This window comes from Pleurodeles waltl, chromosome 1_2 (genome assembly GCF_031143425.1).
Source record: "Pleurodeles waltl isolate 20211129_DDA chromosome 1_2, aPleWal1.hap1.20221129, whole genome shotgun sequence".
NCBI classification, from domain to species: domain Eukaryota; kingdom Metazoa; phylum Chordata; class Amphibia; order Caudata; family Salamandridae; genus Pleurodeles; species Pleurodeles waltl.
In genome coordinates, this window is record NC_090437.1 from 657,364,113 (window position 1) to 657,392,042 (window position 27,930).

Below are 27,930 nucleotides of genomic sequence, written 5' to 3' on the forward strand. Positions count from 1 at the left end.
CAAATTTGCGTCCTTTTTTTCCAACATCCTAGGGATTCTAGAGGTACCCAGACTTTGTGGGTTCCCCTGAAGGAGGCCAAGAAATTGGCCAAAATACAGTGAAAATTTCGTTTTTTTCAAATAAATTGGAAAAAGTGGCTGCAGAAGAAGGCTTGTGGTTTTTCCCCTGAAAATGGCATCAACAAAGGGTTTGCGGTGCTAAACTCAGCAGCTTCCCAGCTTTCAGGAACAGGCAGACTTGAATCAGAAAACCCAATTTTTCAACACAATTTTGGCATTTTACTGGGGCATACCCCATTTGTGCAATTTTTTGTGCTTTCAGCCTCCTTCCAGTCAGTGACAGGAATGGTCATGAAACCAATGCTGGATCCCAGAAACCTAAACATTTCTGAAAAGTAGACAAAATTCTGAATTCAGCAAGGGGTCATTTGTGTAGATCCTACAAGGGTTTCCTACAGAAAATAACAGCTGAAAAAGAAAAATATTGAAATTGAGGTGAAAAAACCATCAATTTTTCTCTACGTTTTACTCTGTAACTTTTCCCTGCAATGTCAGATTATCGAAAGCAATATACCGTTACATCTGCTGGACTCCTCTGGTTGCGGGGATATATAGGGTTTGTAGGTTCATCAAGAACCCGAGGAACCCAGAGCCAATAAATGAGCTGCACCCTGCAGTGCGTTTTCATTCTATACCGGGTATACAGCAATTCATTTGCTGAAATATAAGGAGTAAAAAATTGCTATCAAGAAAACCTTTGCATTTCCAAAAAGGGCACAAGATAAGGTGTTGAGGAGCAGTGGTTTTTTGCACATCTCTGAATTCCGGGGTGACCATAGTAGCACGTGAATTACAGGGAATTTCTCAAATAGATGTCTTTTTTACACACACTCCTATATTTGGAAGGAAAAAATGTAGAGAAAGACAAGGGGCAATAGTACTTGTTTTGCTAATCTATGTTCCCCCAAGTCTCCCGATAAAAATGGTACCTCACTTGTGTGGGTAGGCCTAGCACCCGCGACAGGATATGCCCCAAAACACAACGAGGACACATCACAGAAAACAGAGCTGTTTTTAGCAAAGTGACTACCTGTAGATTTTGGCCTCTAGCTCAGCCGCCACCTAGGGAAACCTACCAAACCTGTGCATTTCTGAAAACTAGAGACCTAGGGGAATCCAAGGAGGGGTGACTTGTGTGGCTCGGACCAGGTTCTGTTACCCAGAATCCTTTGCAAACCTCAAAATTTGGCTAAAAAAACACATGTTCCTCACATTTCTGTGGCAGAAAGTTCTGGAATCTGAGAGGAGCCACAAATTTCCTTCCACCCAGTGTTCCCCCACGTCTCCCGATAAAAATGATACCTCACTTGTGTGGGTAGGCCTAGCACCCGCGACAGGATATGCCCCAAAACACAACGTGGACACATCACAGAAAACAGAGCTGTTTTTAGCAAAGTGACTACCTGTAGATTTTGGCCTCTAGCTCAGCCGCCACCTAGGGAAACCTACCAAACCTGTGCATTTCTGAAAACTAGAGACCTAGGGGAATCCAAGGAGGGGTGACTTGTGTGGCTCGGACCAGGTTCTGTTACCCAGAATCCTTTGCAAACCTCAAAATTTGGCTAAAAAAACACATGTTCCTCACATTTCTGTGGCAGAAAGTTCTGGAATCTGAGAGGAGCCACAAATTTCCTTCCACCCAGCGTTCCCCCACGTCTCCCGATAAAAATGATACCTCACTTGTGTGGGTAGGCCTAGCGCCCGCAACAGGATATGCCCCAAAACACAACGTGGACATATCACAGAAAACAGAGCTGTTTTTAGCAAAGTGACTACCTGTAGATTTTGGCCTCTAGCTCAGCCGCCACCTAGGGAAACCTACCAAACCTGTGCATTTCTGAAAACTAGAGACCTAGGGGAATCCAAGGAGGGGTGACTTGCGGGGCTCGGACCAGGTTCTGTTACCCAGAATCCTTTGCAAACCTCAAAATTTGGCTAAAAAAACACATGTTCCTCACATTTCTGTGGCAGAAAGTTCTGGAATCTGAGAGGAGCCACAAATTTCCTTCCACCCAGCGTTCCCCCACGTCTCCCGATAAAAATGATACCTCACTTGTGTGGGTAGGCCTAGCGCCCGCGACAGGATATGCCCCAAAACACAACGTGGACATATCACAGAAAACAGAGCTGTTTTTAGCAAAGTGACTACCTGTAGATTTTGGCCTCTAGCTCAGCCGCCACCTAGGGAAACCTACCAAACCTGTGCATTTCTGAAAACTAGAGACCTAGGGGAATCCAAGGAGGGGTGACTTGCGGGGCTCGGACCAGGTTCTGTTACCCAGAATCCTTTGCAAATCTCAAAATTTGGCTAAAAAAACACATGTTCCTCACATTTCTGTGGCAGAAAGTTCTGGAATCTGAGAGGAGCCACAAATTTCCTTCCACCCAGCGTTCCCCCACGTCTCCCGATAAAAATGATACCTCACTTGTGTGGGTAGGCCTAGCGCCCGCGACAGGATATGCCCCAAAACACAACGTGGACATATCACAGAAAACAGAGCTGTTTTTAGCAAAGTGACTACCTGTAGATTTTGGCCTCTAGCTCAGCCGGCACCTAGGGAAACCTACCAAACCTGTGCATTTCTGAAAACTAGAGACCTAGGGGAATCCAAAGAGGGGTGACTTGTGTGGCTCGGACCAGGTTCTGTTACCCAGAATCCTTTGCAAACCTCAAAATTTGGCTAAAAAAACACATGTTCCTCACATTTCTGTGGCAGAAAGTTCTGGAATCTGAGAGGAGCCACAAATTTCCTTCCACCGAGCGTTCCCCCACGTCTCCCGATAAAAATGATACCTCACTTGTGTGGGTAGGCCTAGCGCCCGCGACAGGATATGCCCCAAAACACAACGTGGACACATCACAGAAAACAGAGCTGTTTTTAGCAAAGTGACTACCTGGAGATTTTGGCCTCTAGCTCAGCCGCCACCTAGGGAAACCTACCAAACCTGTGCATTTCTGAAAACTAGAGACCTAGGGGAATCCAAGGAGGGGTGACTTGCGGGGCTCGGACCAGGTTCTGTTACCCAGAATCCTTTGCAAACCTCAAAATTTGGCTAAAAAAACACATGTCCCTCACATTTCTGTGGCAGAAAATTCTGGAATCTGAGAGGAGCTACAAATTTCCTTCCACCCAGCGTTCCCCCAAGTCTCCCGATAAAAATGATACCTCACTTGCGTGGGTAGGCCTAGCGCCGGCGACAGGAAACACCCCAAAGCGCAACGTGGACACATCCTAAATTTTGGAAAAAAACAGAGGTGTTTTTTGCGAAGTGCCTACCTGTAGATTTTGGCCTCTAGCTCAGCCGGCACCTAGGGAAACCTACCAAACCTGTGCATTTCTGAAAACTAGAGGCCTAGGGGAATCCAAGGAGGGGTGACTTGCGGGGCTCGGACCAGGTTCTGTTACCCAGAATCCTTTGCAAACCTCAAAATTTGGCTAAAAATACACACGTTACTCACATTTCTGTGGCAGAAAGTTCTGGAATCTGAGAGGAGCCACAAATTTCCTTCTACCCAGCGTTCCCCCAAGTCTCCCGATAAAAATGATACCTCACTTGTGTGGGTAGGACTAGCGCCCACGAAAGGAAAGGGCCCAAAACACAACGTGGACACATCACATTTTTTTATAAAAAGCAGTGCCTACCTGTGGATTTTGGCCTGTAGCTCAGCCGACACCTGAGGAAACCTAGCAAACCAGTGCATTTTTGAAAACTAGAAACCCAGGGGAATCCAAGATGGGGTGACTTGCGGGGCTCTGACCAGGTTATGTTACCCAGAATCCTTTGCAAACATCAAAATTTGGCCCAAAAAACACTTTTTCCTCTCATTTCGGTGACAGAAAGTTCTGGAATCTGAGAGTAGCCACAAATTTCCTTCCACCCAGCGTTCCCCTAAGTCTCTCGATAAAAATGGTACATCACTTCTGTGGGTAGGCCTAGCGCCCACAAAAGGAAATGGCCCAAAACACAACGTGGACACAACATATTTTTTCACAGAAAACAGAGGTGTTTTTTGCAAGGTGCCTACCTGTGGTGTTTGGCCTGTAGCTCAGCCGGCCCCAGGGGGGGGGGGCAGAAATGCCCTAATTTGCCCCCCCAACCCCCACCCTCCCCCGCCGGGAGCGACCCTTGCCTACGGGGTCGCTCCCCCTGCGTGACATTGGCACCAAAAAACAAATCCCCGGTGCCTAGTGGTTTCTGCCCCCTTGGGGGCAGGTTGACCTAAACTCAGCCAATCTGCCCCCAAGGGGGGCAGAAATGGCCTAAATACAATTTGTCCCCCAGGGGAGCGACTTTTGCCTGATGGGTCGCTCCCCATCTCTAAAAAAAAAAAAAAAAAAGAAAAAAAAAAGAAAAATTCCCCTGGAGCCTAGAGGTTTCTGCCCCCCCCCTCGGGGGCAGATCGGCCTAATAATAGGCCGATCTGCCCCCGGGGGGGCAGAAATGGCCTAAAATAAATTTGCCCCCCCAACACCCACCCCCCCCCCCCGGGAGCGACCCTTGCCTACGGGGTCGCTCCCCCTGCGTGACATTGGCGCCAAAAAATCCCCGGTGCCTAGTGGTTTCTGCCCCCTTGGGGGCAGATTGACCTAAAATTGGCCAATCTGCCCCCAGGGGGGCAGAAATGATCTAAATACAATTTTCCCCCCAGGGGAGCGACCCTTGCCTGATGGGTCGCTCCCCATCTCTAAAAAAAGAAACAACAACAAAAAAAAAACACAAAAAAAAAATTGCCCTCGTGCCTAGAGTGTTCTTCCCCCCCCCCCGGGGGCAGTTCAGCCTAATAATAGACAGATCTGTCCCCCGGGGGGGCAGAAATGGCCTAAAATAAATGTGCCCCCCCCCCAACACCCACCCCCCCCCCCCGGGAGCGACCCTTGCCTACGGGGTCGCTCCCCCTGTGTGACATTGGCGCCAAAAAACAAATCCCCGGTGCCTAGTGGTTTCTGCCCCCTTGGGGGCAGATTGACCTAAAATTGGCCAATCTGCCCCCAGGGGGGCAGAAATGGTCTAAATACAATTTGCCCCCCCAGGGGAGCGACCCTTGCCTGATGGGTCGCTCCCCATCTCTAAAAAAAGAAACAACAAAAAAAAAAAAACACAAAAAAAAAATTGCCCTGGTGCCTAGAGTGTTCTGCCCCCCCCCCCCCCCCCGGGGGCAGTTCGGCCTAATAATAGGCTGATCTGTCCCCCGGGGGGGCAGAAATGGCCTAAAATAAATTTGCCCCCCCAACCCCCATCCCCCCCCCGGGAGCGACCCTTGCCTACGGGGTCGCTCCCCCTGCGTGACATTGGCGCCAAAAAACAAATCCCCGGTGCCTAGTGGTTTCTGCCCCCTTGGGGGCAGATTGACCTAAAATTGGCCAATCTGCCCCCAGGGGGGCAGAAATGGTCTAAATACAATTTGCCCCCCCCAGGGGAGCGACCCTTGCCTGATGGGTCGCTCCCCATCTCTAAAAAAAGAAACAACAAAAAAAAAAAAACACAAAAAAAAAATTGCCCTGGTGCCTAGAGTGTTCTGCCCCCCCCACCCCCCGGGGGCAGTTCGGCCTAATAATAGGCCGATCTGTCCCCCGGGGGGGCAGAAATGGCCTAAAATAAATTTGCCCCCACAACCCCCATCCCCCCCCCCGGGAGCGACCCTTGCCTACGTGGTCGCTCCCCCTGCGTGACATTGGCGCCAAAAAACAAATCCCCGGTGCCTAGTGGTTTCTGCCCCCTTGGGGGCAGATTGACCTAAAATTGGCCAATCTGCCCCCAGGGGGGCAGAAATGGTCTAAATACAATTTGCCCCCCCCAGGGGAGCGACCCTTGCCTGATGGGTCGCTCCCCATCTCTAAAAAAAGAAACAACAAAAAAAAAAATACACAAAAAAAAAATTGCCCTGGTGCCTAGAGTGTTCTGCCCCCCCCCCCCCGGGGGCAGTTCGGCCTAATAATAGGCCGATCTGTCCCCCGGGGGGGCAGAAATGGCCTAAAATAAATTTGCCCCCCCAACCCCCATCCCCCCCCCCGGGAGCGACCCTTGCCTACGGGGTCGCTCCCCCTGCGTGACATTGGCGCCAAAAAACAAATCCCCGGTGCCTAGTGGTTTCTGCCCCCTTGGGGGCAGATTGACCTAAAATTGGCCAATCTGCCCCCAGGGGGGCAGAAATGGTCTAAATACAATTTGCCCCCCCCAGGGGAGCGACCCTTGCCTGATGGGTCGCTCCCCATCTCTAAAAAAAGAAACAACAAAAAAAAAAAACACAAAAAAAAAATTGCCCTGGCGCCTAGAGTGTTCTGCCCCCCCCCCCCCGGGGGCAGTTCGGCCTAATAATAGGCCGATCTGTCCCCCGGGGGGGCAGAAATGGCCTAAAATAAATTTGCCCCCCCAACCCCCACCCCCCCCCCCCTGGGAGCGACCCTTGCCTACGGGGTCGCTCCCCCTGCGTGACATTGGCGCCAAAAAACAAATCCCCGGTGCCTAGTGGTTTCTGCCCCCTTGGGGGCAGATTGACCTAAAATTGGGCAATCTGCCCCCAGGGGGGCAGAAATGGTCTAAATACAATTTGCCCCCCCAGGGGAGCGACCCTTGCCTGATGGGTCGCTCCACATCTCTAAAAAAAGAAACAACAAAAAAAAAATACACAAAAAAAAAATTGCCCTGGTGCCTAGAGTGTTCTGCCCCCCCCCCGGGGGCAGTTCGGCCTAATAATAGGCCGATCTGTCCCCCGGGGGGGCAGAAATGGCCTAAAATAAATTTGCCCCCCCAACACCCACCCCACCGCCCCCCCCCCCGGGAGCGACCCTTGCCTACGGGGTCGCTCCCCCTGCGTGACATTGGTGCCAAAAAACAAATCCCCGGTGCCTAGTGGTTTCTGCCCCCTTGGGGGCTGATTGACCTAAAATCGTCCAATCTGCCCCCAGGGGGGGCAGAAATGGTCTAAATACAATTTGCCCCTCAGGGGAGCGACCCTTGCCTGATGGGTCGCTCCCCATCTCTAAAAAAAAAAAAAAAAAAGAACACAAAAAAAAAACACAAAAAAAACATTTGCCCTGGCGCCTAGAGGCCTAATAATAATAATAATAATAGGCCGACCTGCTCCCAGGGGGGGCAGAAATGGCCTAAAATAAATTCCCCTCCCCCCCAGGGAGCGACCCTTGCCTAAGTGGTCGCTCCCTTTGCGTGAAATTCACGCAAAGAAAAAACTCCCTGGTGTCTAGTGGTTTCTACCCCCCTTGGGGGCAGATTGGCCTCATCAAAATAGGCCAATCTGCCCCCAAGGGGGGCAGAAATGGCCAAAATATAATTTTCCCCCAATGGGAGCGACCCTTGCCTAAGGGGTCGCTCCCCACCTCAATAAAAAAAAATGAAAAAAAAAAAAAAAACGAAAAAAAAAATGGTCCCTGGTGCCTAGAGGTTTCGGCCTAATAAGGCCGATCTGCCCCCAGGGGGGGGCAGAAAAGGCCTTTTCAAAAAAATGCCCCCCCTGGGAGCGACCCTTGCCCAAGGGGTCACTCCCTTTTGTCAATTTCTAAGAAAAAAAAAAAAATCCCTGGTGTCTAGTGGGGTTTCAAAAGCCGGATTGCAAGCAATCCGGCTATTGAAACCCTCGGAGGGACTTCAAAGGGAAGGAAATACTTTTCCTTCCCTTTGAAGCCCCTCCGGGCCTCCCAAGTGATTGAAAAAGAAATGCTTTTGCATTTCTTTTTCAATCGCGCTGGAAGCAGAGCTTCCAGCGCGACGAGGGAGGCCCCTGTGACACATCAGCGCGCGCGCTGACGTCACAGGGGGGGTGGGGGGGGGTCGGGGGTGGAAGGGGAAGGTCTTCCCCTTCCATCCCCGACTTGGGGGGGAAGGGGGGTGCACGGGGGGCGCGCGCTAAGTTCCCCTGTGCCATGGACGAGATGATCTCGTCCAAGGCACAGGGGAACTGTAGCCTTGGACGAGATCATCTCGTCCAAGGCACAGAAGAGGTTAAGGAAAACGGGCTGCATTACAAAAAAAAAAAAAACTGCTTTATTGAAAAGCAGTCACAGACATGGTGGTCTGCTGTCTCCAGCAGGCCACCATTCGCGGGGGAAGGGGTCGCAAATTGCGAATCACAGATGGTGTCAAGGACACCATCCTACATTCTGATTTGCGACTCGCAATTTGCAGGTCACAAATCTGAACCTACCTACATGTGGCCCCAAATTCTTAAAGAAAGTCACAAAAGTGCACCCATGGTATATGTCGTACCCCTATAAAATATTTGTGAACTGTATTTTAGCATGGGTAAATACGATGTGTAGATTTGCTCATGTGAAAATCTATTGAGCATTTGCAAGTTCATTTTCCCTCCAGCCACTTTCTTCCCAACCCTGGAAGAAGTTCTAATTCTGCCATTGTCAGGAGTAAATGTCCAACCTTTCTTATTATGGGAAAATATTAGAGAGAAGCTGGTAAAAATCTTTAAAACATGCAGGTTAGTAGGTTTGCAGACTCAAAGGCATTCCAGCCCTGGAACTATTGCATACTGCTTCCTCCAGCCCCAATATGCAGATCTGCAGAAAGGTGGCAAAATAAGGAAATTGCTACAGTAGGGATTGAAACTGCAAGTATTCAAGCCCTACTATGGTAGTAAAGAAAATTGAGAGCACATAGGAAGCAAGTCATAGGATATGGGCGCTCACAGTGAGTCAATATAATAGCATTAACATTCCAATTTTAACATGGTGCTCCTGGCAAGAGGATCTTCCTAACTCCTCTAATGTTTCCAGGGAAACTCACAATGACAAAACACAGCTGTCAGGGCACCCATGAATCTATAATTCCAAGTAAGTAATATATCAATATGTAATGTATAATGGCATTAATACCATGGAGAGTTTCAAGCTCAATTTATTGTTCAACAAAAAAGTTCATCATAGTAACCACAGAATTGTCCTTTGACATCCATGTTCATGTAGTAAACACAGTATTGAAGTCAGTATCCATGTAGCACATACAGCCACAGCCAACACGTGTTTCGTCCTATGAGAACAGTACTCTCACGGACTTCATCAGGGCTGAAATAAAATGAGAACAGTCACTAATTCATAACATGTGTACAGAACCGTCAAGAGCAGACCATAAAGTATATCTTATCGTGACAATTTGTGAGATCCTAAAACGAAAACATGTAATTTGTGACTTCTTGTGATCATTCATCTGGTGGGAACTAACATATAGTCCCATCACCACAATAAAATTATTAAAATTATCACAAAATATGATAACATTGCCTATAAAGTTAAAGCACAAAATGGGAATATATATATGAATAACCCATGTGTACAAAGTTTGATCACAATATGAGTGTGCATGTTTCCAAAGTCCAAAGAAAAGTCACCCCAGACACCCAGTCAACACCAAAGTGCGCAATGTAATAATAGCTTGCCCAGTGTAAGATAACAGAAACACCACCAGAGCCCTTCATAATAAACAGTGAAAAACCCATAAATCGAAACATACCTTAACTCAAATTATATCTACATGTATAACCAGTATCATTAAGAACCGTCCAGAGTCTGTGGAAAATAATCATAGATCCACTATATAATCCACTAAGTCTCCTACATGTCTAAATAGAAAAACGTCCCCAAATAAGGGTACAAGCAAATGTGACCAAAAGGTCCCAGACTGACCTGAGTAAAATATATATAATATCCAACATTAGGATGCAAATGAAGTATTCAAGAACCGTTTCCTAAGTATGCAGAGTGAAGAAAGAAATCGGAAAGAAAAATTATTATATGCTGCAATTGAGGCATGCTAAATATAAATCAACACGATTAGGAAATATCCCCAAAAGTAATAATGAGACATCAAGTCACCTGGTCCCCAATAACCAAATTCAGTATCTCACCTATCGTATACGTAAGTAGCCATCATCAAGAAAGGCAACGACCGCGGTCGAAATCCCCCCGCGGCGTCCTCTGTATCGGTACTACTATGGTAGTAGCCCTGGCATAATCAGAGAGGCTATTAATTGCTGCCATAATTTGTCGCCACACTACATGGCAACAAAGGGACAAGTAGATCTTTTTACAGGACAAGTAGATTTGAGAAGCAACCTGTCCCCTGGACAAGTATTTATTTTATTTTAATAAATTCCACACCCCTGCGTGCATTACACCACTTGAAAGAAAGCTTTATAAGCAATCCAGAAGAAAATAATTATATACATAGCATAGAACCTGCTGAAGTACGCTATATAAATACAAGTAATTACTACTATGTAAATGCTAGGGGTTTACCATGTTTACTTTGCTCACATTTTTTTAACCTTGCTGTGATTTAATTCAACAACTTACATGACAGCACCAGTTTGGCATGCTCGAAGGTACAATTTGCCATCTATCATTGTTTACAATGCTTTGTTGCTTACGTTGTAGTTCCCTGCTTCTCATTTCGGTTACCATGCTAAGTATCATGAATATGTCTGCATTACTTTCAAGCTTTAATTCCTTCATGCCCTCTTCTGGTTATGTAAAATGTTTAGTTTCCTGCAAGCGCTATCATTCTTGCAAGATATACAGGGTGCAACAAATGTGCTGGCACTATATTGATAGCCCAGACATTATGTACAGATTGGGGTTCATCAAAGCACATTTTTTCAGGTTGAGCCTAACAGGTAATGCAAGCAGTCTGGTTTTGAAAGACCTATGACCTATTACGAAGTTAATTACAATTTTTTGAATTTATTGTTAATCTTATTAGCTTCCTTTTTTTATTTGTACTCTTGTGTGGCCCTGCCTTCCTCTTCTGCCTTTGTCCCTCCCCTGGAGCATTAACATTTAACTTGTGTCCTTCTACTGCTTACTTTTTTGGGAAGTACATTTATTGTTTTGGATAACCATTCCATGAGTGTATAGCTTTTTTTCCAGCTACCTCCCTCATGTATTTCTCTTCTCTCTCAGCACACACTGTGCAGTTCTCTCGCCTATGTGCTTCTCCGCTGACCCTTGATGATGTGCATGCCTTTGTGTGCTTTTCCCCTTGTTGTTATCTTGCTTATGTGCAGATAAGCCCTGTTGTGGTACTTTTTTTTAATGTACTGATCCATCTCAGATCAGTAAAAAGAAAAAAAGGGATGCTGGTGGTATTTGGTAGGTATGTATGAGTAATAGAGCATACACACTCCTACAAAATGTTGAAACTGCGTCATCACACCTTTTTTTGTAAGCTTTTCTCCATGCTGACCAGCATTTTTCCGATGCTGCACAGCTTTGGGAAGCACGTAGGTTCCAAAGGCAAGACCTGTTGGCTTTGCCAGTGCTTGTTTGTGATCGACCAACACGGAGACTCCAGTTATGTTACCAGTCTAGTACAAAAAGTAAAGGTGTTTATTACACAAAAATAACTTTTTGTCTGGCTTTCTCTCCTCGCATGCATATCAAACATTTCTATCCATATCCTTAGGTCATCATTTTCCAATGTCACTTTGGGACGAACTGTAGTCATACAGGTTTTTTTGTCAGTTACCCACTCCTTGCACCATAGGCAAAACTGTGGGTCTGTATCCTACATCCAATTTTTTACCATTCGTCTCTTTATTTTTATTTTTATTTTGTGCTTTTATAAAGCACATCAGCATCTCCAAGGGTTGGCCCCACACTGGCGGTACTACTCCGATTCTTAAGAAAAATATTTATAGAAAGGGTTGCTTACACAACAAATATGTTCGTGTCCTTACAATTTAATATAATTGCTTTATTTTATTATCTTAGCTTGTAATTGATTCCATACCTAGGCTGTGCATACTGAAAAAACTCTGCTGCCTACACATGCATTACACTTATTGGAATTTACTTGAGTAATGCAGACTTCAGTCATGAATGGTCAGAAGGGAAGTGTTGTTCAGATTATTGACGTTAGAAATGGTCCTTGGTCACAGAAACGCTGTTTGCCATTCACAAACTCTTGAACTAAAGTAATTTCTATATTAGAAGCCAGTGCAGCCTTACTAGCTGATGAGAGTCCGGTAATTTCCTACATAACCGCAGTATTAACCTTGGGACCTTTTTCTGCATAATTTGGAATCAAATTTTAGACAAGTATTTAGATAACCCCACATAGAGCGTCTTTCCATCCACCTTGTGAATTGTCACCACTGCCTGCATAACAGTTTTCATGCAAGTGATATGTAGTAGAACACTTTTCTGAGCTTTTTAGAACCATAAAGCACTAGGCTGTGACCTTGATGATTTGAAACTCCAGAAATAATTTGCAGTGAAATATGACGCCTAAGTACCTGACTTTTTCATACACAACAGAAGTATGTTCCTTATTGTCTGATCACAAAGGGACAGACCCGGTGCCTAGCCTTTGTCCCCCACTAAAACTTAGTTTTCCCAGCGTTGTGTTGGCTGTGTTCCATGTAGAACAGCAGCAGAAAAGTAACAACTTAAATTGAGTAAGATGGATTCTAGCATTTCTCGATGCTTTCTTTGTACGTACTCAGGTTTTGTTCCAGTCCTCATCTGCTGTCAGTATCCAGAAATCTTTCCCATTTTGATGTGATCTTAAGCGAAACAAGTACCAGATGCAGGGAAGATAAAGGACATCCACTCAGCATCAGCGAAAAAACGTTGCTGAATAGTACGAGCTTCTCTAGCCAGTCTAACATACAGCAGAAACTGATCTATTCAAAAACTGCACTATGATGTGGCCTCATCAACTGACATAAAGGCTTCATCCTCATTTAAGTCTCCCATCAGCACATAAATATCAGCCATCTATCCACACACTTCAGCCTCCACAAACAATTAGTGGAGGTTTTTCAACCCCTGTCATGAGGCTTCTACAGCGACTGGTACCAACTTTTAGTGCCACTGTCAGCACAACCATTTACGAGGGCCATCAGGAAAACCAAGTGACGGAGTCCTGACCCACCACCACTGGACTCCAGAAGTGATATTTCAAGTCCATATTTGTCCCTACTCGGGGCATCATCGAGCCACCTCAGAAGATGATGGATATGGAAGGTCAGTTAATAAGATTCCATGTTGGAGGGGGGGGCGACTGTCAGCTTTATGAAGCATTGATTGTATAAAATGATTCTGCCTTGCTTTCCATAAAGTTGTTGTACTGATGTTGTTTTCTTATCATAATGTTTGTACCCAATTTCCAAGGTTGTCTTTCGTTAGTTTTCTGGCCCACCAGTAGTGTCTTATTGTCTATTCTCCCCCTTATTCAGAGTTAAGTTTAAATGTAAGTACTTATCTCTTTCCTCAATGTATTGTCCTCCCTTGTAAATGCTATATTTGTTTTCTATTTATTGTGCATTTAATTATTTTAATAAGCTTGAGCTTGGCCAACTTCCTGAGAACCGTCCACTCTACGGATTCATTTGAGAGGTTGAATGGCGAATCGAGGTTCGTGGTTTCTAAATCACATTTAGAAACCTTTAGAATCAAATTTATTAAGACCTGATGAGAGAAGTCTCCCATCATAATGTATCTCACAGTTAATCATTTGAGTTCGGTCAGGTGTGTACAATCTTGGCACAATGATAGTTAAAATAAATCATTTCCAGAAGTGAATTAAATGCGTCCATGAAAAAATGCATTAGGTTGAATAACTTCTAGCCGTTGCATAAATAGGTGATTTGTTAGATGAGCCCTGGATATTAAAGAATACAACTAAATGAATATGCATTGATCACAGAAAAAAATATTTTACTGTATGGTTTAACTGTAGACAATCACGTGCGAGTTATTATTTTGCGTACAGCTGGGCCCAGAGTATAATTTATTTAATGCTAGCCTAGTCATCTTCTATCAGTCTGATGATGTAACCTATTGAAATATTGATGATACATTTTGTACTAATGGAATAATAAAGGCTAAAAGACAAGAACTGGAAGATTGAACCAAATAGATTACGGACCTCACTTTTTAGAAACACTGAAAGAACTGAGACTATAAACCACAAAGATAGAGGAGGGAGTTGATGAGCCACCCGATGTAACCTGATGTTCCCTTGTTTGAATGCCTCCTCAACAGGGTACTCATGAAAACGGTATTGATGGAAATCTTCAAACTACCTCAGGTATCTGCAGAGGCTGTGAGGGTCAGTGCAAACTGAATTAGGATTGCTCCATAAAAAGGTTCATGTACTAACTTTAGAAAGTAAAGTGGAGAAAGACCTAGGGGGGGGGGCTTTCTGGATGCCCCATGTGTTCAACCGAAGTGAAGATTCGAACTTCGAAGTATCTGAAGACATTAACACGTATCAGTGGTTTCTGGAGTTGATGCGATAGAAGAAGTCACCCAGGAAAGGAGCATTTTGTGGTACTGAAATAACTAAAGTAGGGACTTTCGCTTTTGGAATTGAGGGTAATGGTACTAGAGACAATGAGCCCTAAGGCTCAGGACATATAGCTTTACCAGTCACCATATCCTTGAGAGATACTGTAAAGAGCTTTAAAGGAAAGGTACTCAACCTTTCTTTTCATTCTGTACAACGTTACCTGCTAAAGAAATGAACACCTAGCTGCAATTTCTGTCCTGCGCATGAACTTCTTGCAGTGTTCTGGTTGGAATAGTTGAAGCCTTCCACTTTATACATGTTTGGAACTTTTTCTGTTTAGATCCAGCACTCCATGGAAGTGTATGTGTTTCCTTGTTCATTCCAACTCCTGCGCACGCTTTTCATTCTTCCTGCTCCCTCACCCATTTGCTCCCTGCTTTGACTCCCCATCCTGCTGCTCATATAACACTATTTTTTGTGAGGGCTGGCAACTGCAAAGGGCTGCTGAGCCTCTCATTTACTTTTTTCTACTTTGTGTGCACCTGTCAATTTTATTAATTTACCATTCTTAAATGGTTGTGTACACCATGCTAGATTGGTAAATTGAAAATTGCTGCTTCCGTCATAGTGGATACGCACATGCGTATTACTGTGCACACTTGACACAATACGTCTATCAGTCGGCAGCCATCTTAGAATGGTTATTCTGTACAGAAATTTCAAGATTGCCAGCTTTGCAATGTAAAAAAGCATTGGCAAAAAACAAAATCTCTGCCTTTTAATGTTGAGATCAGGGCCAACCTGGATAGATTATTTGCCAGGGCACCAAATCAAAAGTGGCTCCCATTAGCGAATCAGATAGCCAAAAAAAGTGGGCAACATTTGCAAATCAGGGCACTTTTAAACTTGTAAAGATATGCTGTATAATTGTTTTGTGAGGTATATGGACTGCATGCTTTTGTGATTATTGCAGGTAATTTTGTTTTAATATCAGAGGTAAACCAATATAAATCGGCCTATTACAGCCCACAAACACCAGAAAAACAGCCCATACACTGACTTGTCAGACCAGCCTTTCCGGCACTACCAGATTGCCCAATAGGCCAGTTCAGCCCTGGTTAAGATCGGTTTGCTTTGTCAATGTTTGTATAATTTTGCAGTTAAATAGCCACCTACCAGGTTCTTGGATCAACTTGTGTCAAACACAAATACTAGATTCTCAGAATCAACCCTTTTAAACACTTTACCATTTGTGAAGCCAAATTGCTACAAAATGGCACTCTAAATGATTGGAAGAGTTTACATGTTTGGGATTGGCTTTCATTTGGAATGAAATATTATATACAGTGTGGCACAACAACTAAATGAACATAAGTTTTATAATCCTGGTTATGAGTTTTAATAATGTATTCTGAGTTGCCAACCAGTCCATTTCCGCAACCTCTTTTTAACAGCATTTTTATTCTTGGACATGGGTTGAAATGCTTAATTAAATTAGTCACATGGTATTATATTGGTCTGTCATTGAATGTAAATAGCCCCGCCCTGCACCCTTACTAACCTGTATCTCTATTCCTGATGATAGTTCCTAAGTCAATTGTACCTATTCCACCAGGCATCCCAAATCCCAGAAAAAAACACAACCCAGCAGTATTGCAGGCACCAGGGATTACAGTGCAGTATCTAACTGGATGCAAGTGATAACCCACATCCCGCGGGCTGCACTACTTAAGTCCGTCAGTCTCATATCCAAAACAACACTTTCGGTCACGAATCTCGCTGGTCTGTTCGGAGACAAAAACCGCAAAGGGGTAAAATGCAGGCCACTCAGTAGCGCAAAAAAAGTATGTGCTGAAACACCAATGTATCTGTTGTTATCGTGTTTGCTTTTAATTAAGATTAGCCACATCTGTCCTTGGCAATGGTCCACAGGTCATCTCAACAGAAGAGTTTGAACAGAACATAGCGCTCACACTTAGCAAAGCCCAGATACTCCTTGAAAAGCTGTTAGGGGGCCACAACAGCACTTTACAGTAACATAACCACCTACAAAATAGATAGAACAGCTGAATTATAACATATTATACCCATCACATATGCAACAAATCAACGTGCCCACAACAGCATTAAACAATTGCATCTGCTCGGACCATCACACTTACAGTACAGGTTTAGACAGAATTCATACACCCAGCTAGCACAGTCCAGGTAAACTAGCAGCTAGATATCATGCCTTTGCTGCACCATACATTACTTCCAGTTTATTCACAAAAATACAAACTTTCCGGGAAATGCAGAAGCCCAGAAGTATAGCTAGTTGTCAGGCCATACCCCACTCAACTATAAAACATATAATTATCAACAGCAAAACCTCAATTATCTTCATACTTCCTGCTACTTACCACAGTTCACAAAATAAACTAGACTCCAATCTGCGATAACATCTTTGAAACCAAGTTGCAAAGTTACTAGAAACGAATGGCACCCCAAAGTCATGCCAATACTAGGATGTGCACCAATATATCTATGTATGACATACTGGTACATAAATGAAGGTGTCTCTCTCTAATTGATCCTTTCGACCTCTCTGAATGAATCCAATGTCCTCTGTAGTTTGATAACAGATGGACGATTGGCGTTTTCATTTTTGTGAGAGAAGCTCCATCCTACATGTAGAGAAAATCTCTCCTGACTGAGCTTATACGTTTGTATTTCTTCTTTAGGGACTAAACTATGTTTATCCTCAAAATTGCCTTTGTATGATGGCCATGCGGTGAGCAATTACAAGCAAGAGAAAAACAGACAGTTGAGAAGGAGGAAGATAAAAATGCAAAAACAGTGTCAATGGGAGATAGCCATTCCATGCTTGTCCTATTGGAACATGACTGTAGGGTCATACTCAACTGGCGTAGTAACCTCATTGTGAACGTTTCCTTTTCTAGTGGATAGGTCATGTGATCAAAGTTTTTTGGTGAAACTAACATTTCTACAGTGGCAGCAGCACTTCTACAATATGTCAGCATCAAGAGGATTTTGTTTTATTCCCACTGCAGTGGAGCCGTGGTCGAAAGAGAAAGCAGAAGCATGTCAGTGCAGACATGGTCTGGTTCCAAACAAGCAACAGTGCTGAAACAAGCATTTGCAATGCAACCGGTCTCGCATTTGCTTGAGCTTAGCTATTAACTTTGTAAACTCCTAACCGGACTTTTCTTGCCACATAAATTGAACAATAAAAGTAAAACAGTTTTACATAAGCGAGCCGATTCAAAGCGCCACAGCATCAGCGTGGAGAAACGCAAAAGGAGAAAGAAGTTAGCTCGCAGTCAAACTTATCGGCAAAAGTGCAATTAGCCATGTAACAGGAGCGATGTCCAAGACGGTAACAAAATCTTCCCAATGAGCGACAAACGTAAACTATTTACCAATGTCATCAAAGCATTTTTGAAGGGCAAGCCCACGAACGAGTGATGTGATGGGCGTGATGTGGGTGTTTTTAAAAGCCCATATACATGCTAACACGTCAGAAAAGCAGTGCTTGCGCACTGCCATGCTCAACCTAAAAAGGGATGCTTGTTAACACTGAGCAGGGACAACAGCCCATTGTAATGAAAGAAAACCCCTCACAGTAAACTGGCTACAAATCTGGAACCTGCTGTGTGCCATTCAGAGCAAAGGTCCTTATTCATAGCGCACCTTAATCTCTGTGTCAGAAATGTTTATAGAGTCTTCAGTCTTGATGGCAATCCTGATTTTCTTCTGGTTTTCAGTAATTTCGAGTTTTTGGCGGCATCTAAATTCTACATCTTTTTTCTGTGGCCTCCACAGGTAGATCCTTTTACAATCAATACTTATTTCCAGCGGCAGCTGCCGCAAACGTCAAGGGGCGGTGAGGGGGGTTGGTGGGAGGACAACAGTGAAGGGGAAAACAACTTAAAATGAAAAAAAACACGTCTTTCTTGTCACCAGATTGCTGCCTCCTGCCGCCTTGTGCTCTTCTTCAGGTGTCCCAGCATTCACTGGAACACAGGCACAGGCTCCCCAGCAACCTTGGCGTTGCTTTCATGCTAAACCTAGCATGAAAGCGACATCAGTATTGGTCGGAGCGTCTTGGACTGCCGCTCAGACACAACCCTGGGGCCTGTGCAGTTTCTTCAGCCCCGCTGTGTACACAGCTGGGTTGGAGAAACCAAAGTGCGCATGTGTGTTTGACCAGCTTATGATGGCTGGCCAAACACGCATGCACACTTAGGTGCACTCTCTCCTGTCCCCTTTCCCACCTCTCATGACCCAGCCCCAGCCCCTCCCTGCACTGCTGGCTAAGCCAGCAGATGAAAAATAAAACGATATGAAACTATTGTTTTATTTTTCGTCTCCTTGCTCTTGGCCCCAAGAGGAGGTGGTGGGGTGGGGTGGGGGGTCAGGGGGTGGGCGGGGGTGGACCAACAGTTCTGTGCCATTGCCGAGGAGCCTCTCGGCTTTTTCCACTAAAAAGCCCAAACACTGAGCGTGCTTTTAAGTGTGGTCTTTCTCAGTCCTTTTTCACTGAACTTCTGTATCCCAAGAGGTATCCTTTATTCCCCTATTTTGCTAAAGGACTTTCATATGTATTTAGGTTCTAGCTCATTTTCACCTTGTGCCACTAGTAAGTTGTAAAAAAACACGCAGGAGCACAAAGATTTTCTTAGGAGCACATCACTTGCGCTGCCAAACGCTAGGTTCCACCTCATGCCTCTTTGTTTCATCATTCTACTTTTCGTGCCTGTTTATCTCACTCTTGCAGATTCTTTTTTTTTTATTTGCTTTTTTCCTTTATTACTGTTTTTCCATCCTTTTCTTCCTTCTCCCTTTCCTACGTTTCTTTTCTCTTGCTCTGGGTCAAACCTTGATGATAAAAAATAAGTCCAAGCCCCCAAAATGGGTGTCTTTTTTCCCCCCACTTGCAGCCACCTACAGAAATGAAGGGCTGCAGCGTCCATTTATTTTACTTGATATAGTTTTTATTGAACCAAATTTGCATTTCAATCACTCACTCGTATTACTCGTATTATCGGAAGCATGTTAACTTGAAGGTTAAATGAAGGTTGCTGGAGTTAACCTCTTGGACATTTTGCGACCAAAGCTGAGATGAAACCATTGTCTTCCTTGGAACTGTTCCCTGGATCTGATATTCTGTTGATAGAGGGCCTCTTACACCATTATGACGCAGTTAATTGAATACGCCAAATCTTATGTTTGTGAAATCGCTTCTCACTTGTGATGAGAAACTGCCATCACCACTCTATAAAATGTTATTTATTTGGCATCAGTAACATTTCGATTAGAAACATAAACATAAGCAGTGACAGTATAATTAACACTGAGGGTAGTGCAATTAACATAAAACTGAACATTGTGATATTGATTGCTGTTGTAAAGATATCATGGGCAAAGATAGAGACACATCGGAATATAATGCTTCAAAAGCCAGTGTGTAAAGCAATCATGAAGTATGCGTATTTAGAGCATTGTGTGTCAGTAATCATTCGAGTCTTTCTAGTCACAAATATGACGCTTCTGTGCTTTTTTTGAACTCTTGCGGAGAAGGGGGTCAATCAAGTGTCTGGTGTTTGGAAGACCAGTGAAATGGGACTTAAAATTAGAGTGACCTCAAGTTGGAGGGAGCACACAGACGTTTTGGAGTGACAAAGTGTTAAAATCTGTGGATCTCGCTTTTAGAAGGTAAGAGTGTCAGAATGATAGCTGGTAATCATTCTGTTCACTACTTTGAATAAAAGTATCCGTAGCTTTTATCTGGCTCTGTTTTTGATGAAGAGATAACCAACTTGATGGTAATATGAAATGTCAGAAAATTCAGGAGATGGGAACAATGTTAGTACCTTATCGAACAAGGCCAAGGAAAATTGAGGGAGACCAACTGGTGGAATGTTAAAATAGCCCTTTTTGCCAAGCGCTAGTGAGTTTGAGAGTTTTAGCTCTGTCGGTATTATGCAGTGGTAGATGTATTGATTATGAAGGATTGTCAGTGGCATCATTCAAGTGCTCCAGAGTGCTGCAGGAAGGATCATGAATTGAAATCGCTCCTCCCTCTGGGTTCTGTCTGCTTCAGACCTCAACCAGGGGCCAGTAATGGGATCCAGCTTGGTGTACTTTGCAACAGGGGGATTGACAAACATGCAGTTGGTTCCTAGTGTCTAGAAAAGAAAAAGCAAAAGAGGCATTTGTTTGACCACCAAAATCTATTTTGGGGTGCCCTGTTGTGAGTTTTGTTACTGTCAACACATGCTGGCTCACTGATGTAGTGCTTTCATCATGATGGCACACACATCCATATTATCTTCTTTGTCGACATCTGGTGGTCTTAAAGAGATGGCTCCAGCACACGTTTTGAAACATATGTTGACTAATGTCTATGTGGCTATGTTCAGTGTTTTAATTCTTCTGTTGTACACTTTACCAAAAATATAATGTGCTCATGGGCACATTGATTCATTCTAAATATATGTAAAGTAAAAAGCCAACCCCACAGTGTGCTATTATTATAATTTTATGTCCTCTTCCCCACCCCCTTCTTATCACATCCAGGTTTCTGTAATGTTTCTAAACCAGATCCCACAAGCAGTACTGTTCAATTTCCACTTCTCATATTGGACATGCTTCTGCTAAAGTAGAAAATGTTCTCTTTGAAACCCTCCACCCCTCCTTCCCTATTGCTAGATTCATGCTATATCCTAACCCTAAAATAAATAAATATTACTGCTTATTGCATAACTGTTTTCTAGAAGTAGACTTGGTTAGCTATAACCGCCCTTAGGCTAGTGTTAGAATGTGGTGTGGGTGACCTGAAGCATGATGGCTTCCTGACAGCCACCAAAACCAGGTGAACCTGGATTAAGATTCTAGCACTGTGCATATTGGTCCACCATAAGGTACAGCTTGGAGTAAACCCTTAGGGGCTGTGAACAGTGCCATGACACAAGGTGCACATGAGAAGGCACAATTCCATTCTGCTCTCTTTCTTGTAAGTGTGTACAAAGGCCATGACTGTCACCATTAAAAGCATGATGAATCTGATCGCAAAACCTTCTTCGATGCAGAAATGTGAAAATGTGACATGTGCTTGGAAAATGTCATACCCAGTGCTGTTGTCACTTAGGAGAGGTTTATGTAGGTAGAAATGTCTAAACTACACAATTGTTCTGTCTAAATGTGTGGAACCTTTAATAAGTGAGCATAATTACTTCATGTATAAGGATCACATAGATCTGTGGACGTGGGCATTGCTAAGCATATTTCTGAGGAGTTGTCAGGGATATTAAATGGAGCTGAGGAGATGAGGTTTCCCTCATTCAATCTCACAGATACACACACAGTTTTTCTCCTTCTCACTAGCTTGTAATAGTGTGGCTACACTTCTCTCCAAAGTTAGAAGTCAGTGATCCATGTGAACATTTTTCAGTAATTGTGCAAATAGAACTGTCATCATGGGGATGAGACTGCCGGTTTCATAACCACACTGAGTATCCCGCGCCATCTGGTAACTGTCGGTCTAACCCTTTTGGCTAGCTAGCAGCACCTCATCCAAACCCAAAAGTAAAGATGATTTGTGGCAGCCTGACTCATGACACTGACTCCTCAGGGAAACGTGGTAGAACAGATTTTACCCTCTTTATCTCAGTTACGTAAGCCTCATACATGCAAAGACAAACAGAAGCAAGATTTGGTTCAATACATTTATTGAAGCAACTGTGTTCTACATAAAGTTATGAATTGCAATTATTAGAAAGATGAAACACAACACAGTTTTCATAGCAACAAGAAACTTGAAACCGATAAAAAGCCCCAGTGTCCTGTCACATTAGTGAATATAAAATCCCTAACTGCACTCCCACAAATGTACATGAGAGCAATAGCACTGTTAGCTCTAATCTGCCCGTTCTAGTCTCTGCAAGGAAGCCCCATCTCCATACCTGAATAATAAACAGGGTTTTTTGCCTGATGGTCTGCTGGTAGTCCTCCCAAGTGGATGGAGCATGAGATGGCGGGCTGGAATGTCCCCTCTATCCTGGTTTGTGGCAGCATGTTGTTTTATAACAAAGCATGTTGTTTTTCTGAGAACTGCCCTAACGTGATGACGCGTCTTTTCTGGGTAGGGTACACATCATACTTTTGAACAGGCAGTACTCAGTAAAATATAATCTACAGCCTTGGGCAGAGCACAGGATGAAATGTCGTGCACAAGAGCTAATAAAGTCTGCATGGAATGACAACTGATAAACATAATAAGACATCTCCACTAAAATGAAGTCATGCTAACATAAATAAAAGGAATAAAGTAAATTAACTAGGTAAAATGCCACAGGCCAAAGCTAACATAAGTGTGCCAATGCAAAGCATTAAAATAACCCCACAGCAAAGTAAGGTAATATATTTTACTCATGTTTGTGTGGATTTTGAGACTCTTATAACTTGTAGTAAAAGTCCACAATGTGTTGATGTCGCCCATGTATCGCAGATTATATGAAAGGACCCCCGATACTTCTAGGTCAGTTCTAGAGGACAGGAGCATCTTGGGATTTCCACTTAAAGACTTTGTTCTCTTCCCCCCCATGTTTGATATTCATGCTGTAACATGATGTGAGTCTTCAAGCCAGTATTGCAGTGGTCTCACTAAAGGGGAAATCTTTTAATGAAGGAAGCATATTTTCCTACTACTTTTCACTTTTTCATTTGTTGCCAAACTAGCATCTTCTTAGTCCCTTATGCCTGTTCTCTTTTTGGTGGAAAGAAGTCCCCTTTCACAGTGTGTCAACTTTTGTTCTTTCTTCTATAATAGGTGAGTGATGTTTTCCCAAGATTGCTGTAGGATATAATTTTCAGCTTGACCTTTTCCAAAATTGGTAGTAGATTAGTGACATTTTCTTAAACATGACTACTTCTGGAAGGCAATGAGAGTGCCAGTTTTTGGGGGAATAGTTTGACTACATAAATGGAAATCTAACATTAATGTTACTAGTATCTCCATGGAAATGGCAAGTAAGATCCTTGATTGTGCAATTAGAATGCAAAGACTTACCATGAACATCTATAATGGAACAAAGCCTTCATATTTCACCTGCTGATGACTAAGTTCTCAATGTCTGAGAGCCTTCTTAAATTACTGGTTTACATTATTTGTAAAACAAAAAAAAATATGGCGAGGTAAAGTCTCAGTGGAACGGAAATATGATGTAAAATAAAAGTGAATGCATATTGTCCTGCCAGCCACTAATTTGTGTGAAGGTCAATGAACAAACTTTCTTTTTCTATTTACAGGAGGCTCGAGGAAAGAAATCACTGAACACTGGGAATGGCTTGAGCAGAATCTGCTCCAGACGCTATCCATTTTTGAGAATGAAAATGATATAACCACCTTTGTGAAAGGAAAGATCCAGGTATTGCACATGATATAACTGCATACACTGTGTATTTTGGGGAGGGTGTATTGTCTTTAGCCAATTACGTAGATCCTTGTCAGATAACGTCACAGTGAATGTAGATACCCACAATAAATGAAATTACCAATCTAGTACCAGTTAATGGATCCAAAAGATATTGCTCACCATAAATGTGCAAATACACAGAATTCTAGGAAGAGATAAATCACAGAATTGTACATAATACGACACTTCGTACTGAGGATGGTCTTATGCATTCATCTGGCGTTCAGAGAACAAAACATGGATGCTATGATCACCACAATAGCTTAAGCATAAGGAGCTGTAAATCTCTGGCTTTAAGGAGATTTATTTTTCTAAAATGTGGACTTTATTATGGGGAGATCTCCGTGATACCTCAGATCAATATTTGGACTCTGTTATGATCTGAAAGTGTGATTTAATGATTTTGTGGTTTTGAACCATTTGCTTTGTAATTAATGATTTTCCCTCTTTTTTGTGTCAGTATCCATTTGTGAATAATAATTTCATCATCATCATCACTTTACTTTATTTCGGTAGAAAACATACCATAAAAGTACAATACATAACAATCCAAAAAGGAGATTATAAAAGGTGTTGCAGTAAAACGGATAGCAAACACTAAAAAGAGAAATGTTAAAACCAAGATAAAACAAACGTATGAAAAAGATTTGTCTCCAATAATATAATACTTAAAAAACATCCAGTCCCGGAAAATATCAAACTAATGACTTACACCTAGATACAATAAATATGGACTATAATACCTAATTCTAGGAACTACTACCTAGTCTTATTCTTTAAAGTCGCTAATCTGAAACACCATATTGATTCAAGAAATTTTGCCACAGGATGAACTATTTGTACAGATGAATCAGATTTAAAAATTCTCTCGGCTAATGAACAATTCCTAAAACCCATTTGTTTTCATAAGGGACTGATCCAAAAGGCCCTTTGTTTGTCATATGCACGGCATTGAAAAAGGACATGTAGATCAGACTCTTCGTTCTTACGTCCCATCAGGCATAACTTAGACTTATTGGTGGAACTGGACCATTTGTAAGTTAAAGAACACAGAGGGAGGGACCCTAGTCTAAATCTAATTAAAAGCGCACGCGCAGATGGAGAGAGTGCTGCATCCATAAAGAGCTCGAACTCATAATAACATTTGAATTGTAGAAAGCTATCAGACATAGAGAAGGGCACAACTTCAGCCAATTGAACAGTTTGAACTTTGAGCCAAAAAGCATCCTTCAATGTCTGAACAGCAGTTTTAGGAATAGAAGAGGGATCCTTCCAGTAGGACCCCAGACCGAGATGAAATAAAGACCGTTGAAAATAGGCACACCAATTAATTTTAGTGTTGATGTTAGGGCCCACCAGATTGGGCAGCCCACATCTAAATGGAATGTGGGCATCTGATGAACATAGCCGAATCTAAAACAGAAGTGGCCTTAAAGCAGCATTCTGGTTAATTGGAAAAAGATTTAAATCCATTTGGATAGGCAAAGATGGGGTGCTAGAAGGAACTTTTAACAGCATCTTCAAAAACTGTTTTTCCGCCCTAACCAGATTCTCCAAATTGCAGTGACCCCATAACTCAGCACCATGTAAAGCCCCCCCCCCCCCGGCTTGTGATTTATATATTTCAAGAGCAGGAGTCACGGCAAAACTGGGGGTCTGGTTGCAAATTTCACAATGCCATCCGCCCTTTGCTTCAGGCACATTAATGATTTCTGGAGATGGGCACGCCAGTGGTGTGAATCTTCTCATTTTACACCTAAATAATCAAAATTGCCCACTCTTTCCAAAAAAACACCTTCTAAATAAACAGGTCTCTTCATTTTCTGCATTTTGTCCCCAAACACCATGTATTTCGTTTTTGATGAATTGATTTCCAAGCCGTGATCTTTGCAGAACTCCATGAACCTTGCAAGCAAGCTTGAAAGGCCCATGGCTGTTCGGGAAAGTAGCAAAGTATCATCAGCAAATAGAAGACATGGGAACTTCTGGCCTCCCATACTAGTGGCATCACCAGGACAATCCAAAAGGTAGGGAATACAAGCATTGATAAATAGGAGAAACAGGGTGGGCGCAAGGACACAACCCTGTCTCACACCACGAACAGTGGGAAATGCTAAAGTCAGATCACCTGCCGGGCCCCATCGTACTTTGGCAAATTGCCAGAGTAAAGATCTTTAATTATATTAATCATGGAGCCGGGGACTCCAGCCTTACTCATGACTTCCCACAGTTTGGGATGTGGGACAAGGTCAAAAGCGGATTTCAAGTCAACAAATGCCACAAAGAGGTGGCCTGAATCCACATCTACGGTCTTCCACTTTATAGTAGAAAAGGGGAAGACCTGATCGATAGTACTGACCTTGTCTCTGAACCCTGCCTGAAGATGACTTAATACCTGATTTTCCACTATCCAGTGCTTCAGCCTACTTAACAGCTGGTTTAATGATTACATGACATAGCAATGAATATGATGTAGGACAAGGGAATATTCAGAAAATGAATTGGGGTACTTTTCGAATGAATGGCAATTCTTGGAATTAAGAGTTTCACCACACAAGTGAAATGGCTGTGATTTTCAAAAACGGCAGCTACGGGCAACAGTACACTTTGTGTTGGTCACTGGACCAAAGCAATGCCAACCTGGGAATATTTTTAAAGCAGACGTTTTTAGTTAAATATTTTTATTTTCTTCTTAGCTGCACTCACATCTAGGTGTAATTAATTTAAAAGTCTGTTGAAAGTAAATATTCAGTTCTTCAGCTCCCCAAAAAACATTTGGGACTTAAGGTGGCCATGGGCTTAAGTCTGAAAAAGGCTGTTTTTCACTCACGACTGGACAGTAGCCCGTAGTAGTATTCACTGACCTTGCTGACTCTCTTGCAGGTGGACCCTGCTTTTTCTGTCTCTTGTGCCTTCTTGCCTTCCCTCAGGAACAGGGGAAGAAGGCAGTCTTTTTCTGGGTAGTCCTGGATCTGTATGAGGAGTGGACTTTTGTTTTCATTTTTTTTCATTATGGCACTATGTTTCCTCATATTTTTGAATGGTTTCAGGTCTACAGATCCAGCAGAAAACTGGAGGCTATCATTCCACTGTCCTTTTTGGGTCAGTATGGAATTGATGCATATTGTCGTCTTTTCTTCTCTGTAGCCATGAAGCATATTTAGAGCTGACCCACTGGTTATTGACTAAATTCCCTGGACAAATCCTAAAATCATATCAAAATTCTTGTACAGCCTCTGTGTGCCCTCCAACGGTGGTGGCACAGTACATGTAACGTATTAAAGATTCTGTAACAAAAGATGAATTTCTCAACTAGTCTGAATGGCACATGGGACCTATGTCTATGATTGTGTCCCTCCTACCTGACACCATCCAAAGCCCACCCCTTCCAGCACCATCTTGTTAAAAGTAAATACACCCTTTGTAAGCACTCCTACACTAACTTCTCCAGGCATTAGCCTGGCAAGTTCTATGTGACTTCACAGCTTAAAAGGAACCCACTCTGGTTATTCCCTTTTCACATTCAGATACCACAACATAAGGCAGGATACTGTGTGAAAGCTAGCCTCTGAATAACGTCAACATCCGACTGTCAAGTTAAAGGATGCAGTGGCAAGGTTCAATTTTTTTTTCTGACCTGGCAATTGATCAGTGACAAATAGATTTTGACAAAAAACTGGAAAAAGAAGGGGTCTGAAGCTCAGATTTTCTTTCTTTTGGGTGAGCTTCAGATCTGCAACTTGTTCACACGTACTCGCTTGTTTCTAGGACTGGAGGAAAATGTGAGAACTCATTTTTGGTTCTCTGTAGAAAGCTTAGCCATGCAGCAGGTATCTGCCACCAAGTTCAAATTGGTTATGTAAGAGGCAGAAAATGACAGCCTTACCAAAAGCTGTTCCTGTGTCATATTATGGCAAATTATTTTTATTTTCGCTGGTTAATTCTGTATCACAAGAATAGCCTTTCCTAAGCCAAAGTGAGGAAGAATTACACTTGCAAAAGTGTGGAGCCTGACTAATGTGGTAAGATGTTGCAGTCTTTATGGTAACAAGTACAGAAAAAAGGTCAGAAAAAGTGATGGATGAAGTATTTGAATTAATCTCAGACATTGGTAATTACCCGGGGCCACATC

At 43.2% G+C, this 27,930-nt stretch overlaps 1 protein-coding gene across 1 annotated transcript in view; it reads left to right on the plus strand.

Moving 5' to 3' along the window:
- Nucleotides 1-27,930, plus strand: part of TBC1D9 (TBC1 domain family member 9) — a 404,439-nt gene that overhangs the window by 143,013 nt on the left and 233,496 nt on the right. The window contains exon 3 of the mRNA XM_069242582.1: nt 23,632-23,750. Coding sequence (XP_069098683.1) covers nt 23,632-23,750 — 119 coding nt within the window. The remainder of the gene's footprint in view (nt 1-23,631; nt 23,751-27,930) is intronic.